Below are 10,246 nucleotides of genomic sequence, written 5' to 3'. Positions count from 1 at the left end.
GCGAAATACCTTTTCTCCCTACAACCCACCTTACTGGAACATTTCTTAAGTACTTCCCATGTGAGCCAATCCTATAGATGACTACCACCCACAAATTAGGCCTGTTTAGCTAGGGCTATTTAGATATTTATACTCTGCTTTTTATTTAATTTATTTATAGTTTTGTGTAATGGTTAAGTGCGTGGAGAGAACTGGGTTTGATTCCGCACTCTTCCACTTGCAGCTGCTGGATGACCTTGGGCAAGCCATAGTTCTGACAAGAGCTGTTCTCTCAAGGGCAGTTCTTGAAAGAGCTCTCTCAGCCCCACCTACCTCACAGGGTGTCTGTTGTGGGGAGGGGAAGGGAAAGGAGTTTGTAAACCGCGCTGAGACTCCGAATGAAGGGCAGGGTATAAATCCAATCTCTTCTTATAGTTTCCGTTCTCTCACGGACTCGAGGAGGATTTGTGGGGACCTAAACATTGTCCTGCCCATTTCCATTTTATTCTAACACCCCTGTGAAGTAGATTAGGCTGAAACCCAGCAAACCTCCACAGTGCAGCAGAGATTTGGGTTTAGTCTGATTCTGACCCCATGACATTCTCTCTCCTAGGATCTATAGTCCTATGGCCTAAGAGAAGGCATACACAAGATTTTCATATTTCTTTATCCTGCAGCAGGACAAGGAAGATGTGTGCATGTATAAATACATAAAAACAACAAAACTCTAAAGTCTACTGTCTTTTAACACTTGCAATTTAATCCACTTGAGGGAATATTTAATTCAATGAAGAAATCAAACTTGAAGGAAAAACATAAAATGTGGCATACATTTTTATTTAGTGACAGGTGCTCGGAAGTATAAACCATCACAAGTTTAACTAGTGAGCAGTAAAAGAAAGGCCTTTTGATGCAGAGACTGGGGTATAGTCTCAAAATATTGCTCATGAGCAGCTTCTCTATGAACTGAAGGGGCAATACAGCTTTATAGGTTGTATCCAGTTGCCATTGGAACTTAGCTGAACATCAGAACACTTTCCAGAAATGAGACAGTGAGATCTCCTGTATGTCACATGACATGTACAATAATGAATAAAGGATGCAGGATTCTCATTCTCTTCCCCCATTACATTTCTGCCATATATATCAAGATGCATGACAACTGAAACTGACAAGTTGATATTTTATCTCTTATATTAAAAAACAGAGACCAATAGGTTATACAATACACAGTAATCCATCCTCTCTCCCCAGTCACCCTGTTGGTATTGCTGTATCTTTCCCCCTACCTGGTTGTGCTACAACAGAATAGTATAAATTGTTGTAACTTGACCTTCATGATGGTGTTATGTCAGCTGACATAAGTATGGACAGCATCAGTTCCAGTGTTTATCTCAATTATAACTTCCCTGCCTATGTCAACATAAAAGGCCATAATTGGATAAACAGAATTCATTTTTTCATACTCATACTTTTTTCATTCTCCCCTCACATAGGGGAAAAAAGACAAGTAGCTATATGTTTTTTAAAAAACAAAACCTAAATAAGGTAAGTTTTCCACTGTGCTTAATCTGCTAGATGCAGGAATTGCTTGTTTTTGCTTCATTGTCTTCCCCTCTCACTAAATGAGTATTTGTTTTGCAGAAAGCACCTGTTCCTATTTCATCCCTTCTTCAGTCAGGCAAGAAAACAGTTCTATTCTATTTTGGCATATAATCATGAATGAGAGCAGAAGAGCACTCATGACTGGACAGTATGAAGCATTGAGGGATCCTCAGATATATGATAAGTCTGACCATCTAAATTTTTCCTTAATAAATATTACAGTCAAAATATTTACTAGGCTTCATTCTTCAAAGTACTTTTTTAAAAAGCAATAGACGTCACTGAATTGAAAAGCAATTTGCAAAATCAGGGTATCTTCCTTACACAGGTATATTCAGCTGTGAACCTTCTACCATTGCCACTTTAGGGTTAGTATGATTAACACATAAACAAGTCTTAGGATTAAGTCTCGCAGTAGTGTTCAATAGCACTTTCCCCTAAATGTGCAGAGAATCAGACAGCACATCTCAAACCCCCACTAAGATAGGTATTCCACCTCTTATAAATGAAGACACTGAGGCACTGATTATTTCAACCCACTCAATGTTGCTAAGTGAATTAGGGATAAACTAGACAAATTAGGGATAAACTAGACAAACTTCTGTGATCTTCCATGGTTTTAAAATTTATAGAGGGCAGCTATGACAATAGAGGGGTGTAAGTTAAGCCTACCCCTCAAACTGTTTTCTCAGTGCCCACCACCCAGTACATGCCTGTGTGCACGCCCTGCCCCCCAGTTTGCTATTTACCCTGCAGTGGAAAATAGTATGGCGTTTTTCCCTATTGGGGCAAACTGCAGCTCACCTAGGGAGAGAAAAAACCTGTACTGTGAAAGCTTTCATATGGCAGGGTAAGAGAACTCCCTCCCCTAATGCTGACTTACTGATTCAAATTTTGGCTCTCCACAAGCTGCTTTTTAAAAACCAAGGATCTTCTGGCACCTCATCTAACTAAGCTCTCAGTGGCACAGAAAAAAAATAACCAACCTCTTTTGTTAGCCTCTGCTTTACACTGCTACACAAAAATTCTATGATGATAGCAGAACAGATTCCCAGTGTCCAAAACAAATCTGAACTTTAATGTGTTTCTAAATGAGCCATGATCTTAAATTCCTTTCTAGAACTTTCTCCCCTCACATAGGGGAAAAAAGACAAGTAGCTGTATGTTTTTTTTAAAAAACAAAACAAAAAACAAAACCTAAATAAGATAAGTTTTCCACTGTGCTTAATCTGCTAGATGCAGAAATGAATAAGAACAGAGCAGAATGGACAAGCAGATGGAATGCAAGTTTTCACCTTCTGGCATGGAAAAAGAATAGGAGAAGCAAAGGCAAGAGTGGAGTTTCATATTCAAAACTGCATTGCCTAATGCTGGAACACAATTGAACAAGCATTACAGTCATATTAGGATGTGTTTAGGTTAAGCTTTACAGTGCAGGCCAAACAAGCTTGCTGGTGGCCTAAAGAGATGAGAAGGTCAATTACAAACATTAAAGTCCTTTATAAAGGAAACAGCAGGTGCATTTACCTATTCTACCACTGTAAACAATATAAACCCTGGTATTTTTTTTAAGATCACAGGCAACATTTTAGAATATCAGGAATGTGGTAGCGTGCAATCCACTTAAATGAAACTATACCCTATTAATATCTAGCCCACTCCAACATCAGAGGATCAATACTAGCAAAAAGCAGACAATATGGGATCCAAATGTGAATTGATATTTGCCAGATTTATTATGCAGCTCTGTTATTTTTCTAGCTCTGTGAAAAGTTCCTGTAGGAAATATCAAACAGCATCTCTACATCCTTCTCATTTAAATAGACAGATCTCAAGCAACTGATGAAAAAACGCCATCCAATATATTCAAGGTTCACAGACCTACTAGGCATCTGTGAGCTTCAGGAAGCTGAGCCAATCTGACCTCAAGAGAAAGCATAGTTAGTGTGTGCATTATACAACACGGCCCTTCTATAACAAAAACACTATGTTAAAAGTTCTTAGGAGCCATTTAAGCTTGTGGATGGCTCATTTTAAAAGGCCTCTAAACCTTTGAGTCTGGCAAGCTTCAGAAGAATTGCTCCTGATTTGAGGGCTTACTTTCCAGCTTTGGATGAACTGGCTGTGAACTGGAACTATTAAATAGCTCCATTACTTTGAAATAAAGAGACAATGAAAACACTGACAACATCGGCATTTTGGGTTTTTTCCTTCCCCAGGGCTACAGAAATATTTTTCACACATACAGAATGATCCTGGTCCAGCAAGTAGTGGGATCTTCAATAGAAATGGCCAAGAGACTATATAATCTCCAGAAGAAAGTCTGTATCAAGTCCACAAAATTTGAATTCCACTTAAGTGTGTTCTGGCACTGCTGCAAATTCAGGACTCAAATTTTCTGGAAACTCCAACTTCTCACACACTGTCTCCTTCACGGGTAAATACTGGGCAATCTCATTAGGCTCTGTGAACAGGGCTTGAGGAACATGCTTAAAAAGAAGAGAGCAAAGATTAAGCCAATCCCAACAAAGGAAACACAGTCAAAAACATACAATCTAGAGTGGAAAAGAGTACGTTTTAAAAACAATACAGTAGAAAGCCAACCATCCACTATTTTGTGATTCTCTAACCTTAAATTACTTAAATTACTAAATACGTGGTGAGGGGGAGAATTGAAGGCTGGCTAGTGTGTGCTTTTTTCCTTAATTAATGTGATGTATTTACAGCAAATGATTATTGAAATGTTTATATTTGTCAGTGGTTTTCATTAGGATCTTGTTAATGTTAATCGGGGGGGGGACAGGCACACTTCATCAAAGGCTAAAGCAAGTAGCATTTGTCAGAGTCTTTGCCGAAAGTAATTTGTTCCAGGAAGCTGCCAAAGCTGAAACATAAAAATAACCATGCTTAAAATGTTAATACCATTAGACTTGATACTTTGCTTTCCCTAGACGTGTATTCCCGCAACATGTACCGTTTGTCAGCCTAGTAAAAAAGAAAAAAGTTAAAATGTAATTGCATGGTTACGTAACATTCCGCATGCATTGCTGGTTTCAATAATCAATGTAACATAAAGGAATTGAAATGGGTTTGTCAGTTCAGTGACGAGAGTAAGATTTGTTTGTTTTTTTCATTTTAGCAATTTCAGTTTAGTCTAAGCGGTCACCTGGTGAATCACATAAACCTGGGCCTTAAACACCTGTTATCAGTTCCAATAAAGATACTGAACTCATGGCACCACACAGCCTCTAAACTTATGAACAAGCAATTAACCAACCCATCTTGAGGGAGCGTTATTGGATATACGGGCTCAAGGACCATCCTGATTCAGGCAAAGTGGAATACAAATAATATTTAGGTAGGATACTCACAGATTGTGCACAAACTGGGCAACACTGTGATCAACAAATACTTGATGAATGTTAAGGTATTTCCACTGGTAGGATGTGCATCAACTAAAAATAGTATTGATGGCTATACCACAACTCCTTCTCAGCATACACAGATTTATGGGGCAAAGACTACAAGAAGCATTTCATAATCCTAGGAAGGGCTGTCTGAAATCTACTCAAGCCAGTCAGGCCATAACAAAGAAATAACTAGTAGTTGCCTTGCCTAGCATGAAGTTACTGTATCAAAGCAACAAACAAGGAACAACACACACTAGGGCAGCTCAGGTCCAAATGCTTATTCCATCCAGGAAAGAATAAGCATAGTAAGACTTCCTCACCTCATGGTAAAGCCTTGTGTCATTCATGCGGATAAGCACACCATCAACTCGCAGGAAAAACCGCAGCAGCACAAAGAAGCTTGAAGGCATCACCCTCTGCCAAAGACCATGACAATTATTTGCATCTGCAAATGTTTTATCAAATATTTACCTAGTTCAGTGGAACAGTAAACACTTTATAACTTCACTGGTCATTAACAGTCATTTTGCAACAACTTCTGAAACTTAACAGAAGCTGGTTTTTCTGTTTCTTGTAGGCACTAATGACTAACAGAGACATGCATGAACAAGCAGATAAAAGGGAAAAAATGTTATGGGCCATTAAGCTGTGGACTTGTTTACAAAGATCTTTCAGTACTGAAGAATATTTTCGTTGAATATCCTCTTGTCTATACCCATTTCCTTGATTCAGACCACAATCTTATGCATGCTTACACTGCAAGTAAGGCTTACTAAACTCCATCGGAATAATTTCTGAGGACTGTGCTATTATCCCCCTTCCTATTTACAACAGCTTCAATGTAACCTCAGCCTTTCTGTCGAAGCCTGAGGCTTCTCTGTAAATCAAACAAACAAAAAGAAACTAGACATTTTAAAAGGGCTATTGTTAAAGAAATATTTCCAAAGAATTTGTTCACCTGAATTACTTTAACCAAAAAAACCCGTGGACACTGTATCATTTATTCCCCCATCAGATGAGTTCTAACAACATTTTGTACTTCAAAAAGACATACAAAATAACTGAGCTCACTATTTTGACACTGAGGCTTGAAACTCCATGATCATGAAGTTCATCTTCAAACAGCAGCACTTCTTCAAAGAACATAATCTGTTCCCTGGCTTTTAATTTCTCTGTGTCTATATGTTCTGTTGTGGCAGAAACCTGGGGGGGAAGATCAGAAAATGTTACATGAACATCTATGAAACTGCCTTATACTGAATCAGATCATTGGTCCATCAAAGTCAGAACTGTCTACTCTAGCTAGTAGCAGCTCTCCAAGGTCTCAGGTAGAGGTCTTTCATGTCACCTACTGCCTGATCCATCCGATAGGAAATGCTGGGGACTGAGCCTTAGACCTTCTGCATGCCGAGCAGATGCTCTTTCACTCAGTCACAAACCCGCCCCATAAGCAAACAATTGTTAAAGACCACGGTCATATTTGCAAGGTAATGAACAATCAAAAGAATTCTAAATTTACCTTTAACTTTAACGTATCACCTAACAGTGTTCCTTTATAATCTGTTGTGTAAGTCCAATCATATGGTTTCACAATCTCTTTTGCGTGTTCAGGCTCAGATCTGAAGGAAAACGACAGACAGCTTTGTAGCATGTGAAATACAGAACAAGACAAAGACTGCAGCCATAAATCTATGGAACCCACAGCTGTCAGTGTACATGGCTCTCTCTTCCACATTTTATTCGCACAACAAACCTGTGAGGCAGGTTAGGCTCAGTGTGTGAGATTGGCCCAGTATCACCCCTTATGGCAGTTAGCATTTGAATCTAGATTTTCCATACTTTAAGCAGAGAGCCATCAGGGTGTAGAAGAAGAAGAGATTGGATTTATACCCTGCCCTTCACTACCCAAGGGAGTCTCAGAGTGGCTTACAAACTCCTTTCCATTCCCCTCCCCACAACAGACACCCTGTGAGGTGGGTGGGGCTGAGAGAACTCTGACACAAACTGCCCTTTTTCAAGAACAGCTCTTATCAGAGCTACGGCTTGCCCAAGGTCATCCAGCCAGGTGCAAGTGGAGGAGTGGGGAATCAAACCCGGTTCTCCCAGATTAGAGTCCGCAGTGGTCAAGAGCAGTGGATTCTAATCTGGAGAAGTGGGTTTGATTCCCCACTCCTCCACTTGCACCTGGCTGGATGACCTTGGGCAAGCCGTAGCTCTGATAAGAGCTGTTCTTGAAAAAGGGCAGTTTGTGTCAGAGTTCTCTCAGCCCCACCCACCTCACAGGGTGTCTGTTGTGGGGAGGGGAAGGGAAGGCAATTGAAAGCTTAAGACTTCTTAAGTTAGAGAAATGGGGCTGAGAGAACTCTGACACAAACTGCCCTTTTTCAAGAACAGCTCTTATCAGAGCTACGGCTTGCCCAAGGTCATCCAGCCAGGTGCAAGTGGAGGAGTGGGGAATCAAACCCGGTTCTCCCAGATTAGAGTCCGCAGTGGTCAAGAGCAGTGGATTCTAATCTGGAGAACTGGGTTTGATTCCCCACTCCTCCACATGCAGCCTGCTGGGTGACCTTAGCCCAGTAACAGTGCTCTCAGAACTCTCTCAGCCCCCACTACCTCACAAGGTGCCTGTTGTGGGGAGAGGAAGGGAAGGCAATTGAAAGCTGCTTTGAGACTCCTTAAGTTAGAGAGAGGTAAAGGTTCCCTTGCTCGAAAGCCAGTCGAGTCCGACTCTAGGGTTGCGGTGCTCATCTCCGTTTCAAAGCTGAAGAGCCAGCGCTGTCCAAAGACGTTTCCATGGTCATGTGGCCGGCATGACTAAACACCAAGGTGCACGGAACGCTGTTACCTTCCCACCAAAGTGGTACCTATTTATCTACTTGCAATTTCTTGCTTTCGAACTGCTAGGTTGGCAGGAGTTGGAACTAGAGACAGGACCTCACTCCGTCATGCGGCAACTCGGGTCTCAAACTGCTGAACTACCGACCTTCCACAGCTTGCAGTTCAGCGTCTTAACCACTTGAGCCACTGCAGCAGGGTATAAAAACCTACTCTGCTTCTTTTCCTATGCCATACTGGCTTTAAGAGGAGATAACTGCATTCTTTATAAAGATAATCTTTCTTTTTAGAAACATGGTGGTATTCCCTGTACAATAGCACTGTGCATACAAATACCAATAATATTTCGTTATTACCTGCTTTCTTGCCACTCTTCAGCACAGGCCACTTTAACCACACCCTGAGAGTTATTTACGCATCTTAAAGCATCAACCGCATTGAACTCAATTCCAAACTGAGACTCATGCTGAATTCTTAAGACATTGTCTCCAAACATCATTTCTGGGACACAAGGCATGCGCAGTTCTTCAGCTATTCTGAAGGGAAACAAGGAGATTGCAGCAAATTTATTTTTTTCTTGCAGGAGCTATTTCTTATTGATCTCTACATTTTACATTTCACAGAATATTCTAACAGGGAGTCAGTTCCATTTAGTCAAAATGAAACTGGCAATAGGAGGCCCTCCTCCCACAAAAATTATTATATACCTCTTTCACATTGTCATTTTACCATGCAGAAAATATGAATCAAAATGAATGCTGGGAATTCAAAGCTGATGACAGTTTCCTCATATACAATAAGCAGCACACACATAATTTATATCACAATTTCCCAGAACTTTAACAGCATGTGAAGGCATCCTAAGAAGGCAAGACAAACACCTTAACTACACACACTAAAAGACTAACTGGGGAGAACAGATGAAAGAATTTATTTTGCAACAAATTGCAACACACATAAGCTCAGTTATTATAAAGACCTGCCAATATAGGAATTTCCAAAAACATTCTGAATGGGGAAAAAATTCTAAAGTTAGATATTCTTCTCCAGGATTAAAAGCAAAGAAAAAGACTGCCAACCGGCTGCCAGATACACAGCAACGATTACTAGCTCTGGGCACGGACAGCCAACCCCTCGTCCCCGTTAAGAGGACTGCCCCCTTCCTCGACCTATCTCCCACCTTTCGGCCTCAGCCGACTTCATGATGTGGGTCCGAGCGGCGGTCAGCTTCCACGGCCCGAAAGTGAAGTCGCGCCGGCTGCTTTTGAAGACGGGCATCATGATGGCGACGGCAAAGGCGGAGCAACCATAGATCTCTTTTCATGGGACACAGCCCCCCCACCAAGGGCCCCCAAGGAAGGCGATATCCCGAGACTCCTACTCAAATCAGGCGCAACCATCAGAGGAAGAACAAAGAAATCTCTTTCCGTTTCCGGGTTGATCCTCAAGCTGGTGACATAGGCGGTAGTCTCTATGATTCTTGAACGAGACTTTCGGGTCTCGATTGCAAGGGGTAGAATCGTGCGTGCGTTGGACAAAAGCGGTGGGACTAGATGAAGTTCAACGTGAAAACTCAAGTAAAGCGGGCCGAATTAGAAGTTTCGCTCCATTGCGGTGCTTTGAAATAGTCATATGCTGCCCCCTCCCTCCTGATCTCCGAGTATACAAGAAACTCGATTAAGACACAAATTCAGTGAGGGCAAGGAAAGCGGCTCCTGTTGAATGCTTGCTTTCTTTCGTTGACATGTTTATGCCTCACTTTCCAGCCAGAAGCGCGCCCAAAGGAAGCCGTGTGTAAAGCAAGGCGACGTATAAGCACTGTAATAAATAATACACTATGGGCCCGTTCACAGGGCGAATTTGCCGTGGCTCTCCCACAATTGGATGGTAGATTTTCTGGGCGCAATCACACCACAACATCTGGCAAGTGGAGCGCACCCTGGCATGCCGCTGAAAATGTGCGATAAAAAAATACCTCCTCGAAGGTAGTAGCAAACGGTTTGCCACGGCTGCCTCGGGGCTCCCTTGGTGTGATCTTGCCAGCATGGCTTTTCCCTCCAGCTGTCTTCGTTGCAGCGTGTACCCCGAGGGCCCGAACCGTCGGTTGCCGCCAACCCGTCTGATCGCCTTGTCACGTGGCTAATTGCAGCGCCACAAATAGCCACGCCTCCCCTCCCCCCCGCCGCCGCGTTTTCCGGCCCTATGTAACATGCAAGTACTATAACAACAGTCCTAATTTGGGGGTTTAATTTTTTTTTAAATGTAATCTGTTTTATGTAATATTGCAAGCCGGCTTGAGCTCTGTGTAATGTACGGCTTGAGCTCTGTAAGGAAGAAAAATGGATAATAAATACTTTAAATAAATTTTTAAAAAAACATCAAAAGTTGCCAAAATGCACTGTTCTTGTGAGTCCCCT

At 41.7% G+C, this 10,246-nt stretch overlaps 1 protein-coding gene across 3 annotated transcripts; it reads right to left on the bottom strand.

The window, feature by feature from the left end:
- Positions 1-806: 806 nt before the first annotated feature.
- TIPRL (TOR signaling pathway regulator) lies at positions 807-9,933 on the bottom strand. 3 transcript variants are annotated; one of them, XM_015428241.1, is made up of 7 exons: positions 9,010-9,933; positions 8,186-8,365; positions 6,514-6,613; positions 6,066-6,197; positions 5,315-5,410; positions 4,507-4,569; positions 807-4,073 (listed from the first exon to the last, which is right to left on the bottom strand). In XM_015428241.1, the coding sequence occupies exons 1-7, from the start codon at positions 9,108-9,110 to the stop codon at positions 3,939-3,941; spliced, it is 807 nt and encodes a 268-aa protein (XP_015283727.1). In that variant the 5' UTR covers positions 9,111-9,933; the 3' UTR covers positions 807-3,938. The 3 variants fall into 3 exon arrangements, with proteins under 3 accessions (XP_015283727.1, XP_015283729.1, XP_015283728.1); XM_015428243.1 differs by having other exon boundaries at positions 8,186-8,360; positions 9,010-9,087; XM_015428242.1 differs by lacking the exon at positions 4,507-4,569.
- Between the last annotated feature and the right edge of the window lie 313 nt (positions 9,934-10,246).

Source organism: Gekko japonicus, unplaced genomic scaffold, assembly GCF_001447785.1.
Source record: "Gekko japonicus isolate JY-2015 unplaced genomic scaffold, Gekko_japonicus_V1.1 scaffold2003, whole genome shotgun sequence".
In the NCBI taxonomy this organism is placed as follows: domain Eukaryota; kingdom Metazoa; phylum Chordata; class Lepidosauria; order Squamata; family Gekkonidae; genus Gekko; species Gekko japonicus.
The sequence above is the reverse complement of the archived record's forward strand: the minus strand, read 5'-3'. Positions and strand labels throughout refer to the sequence as shown.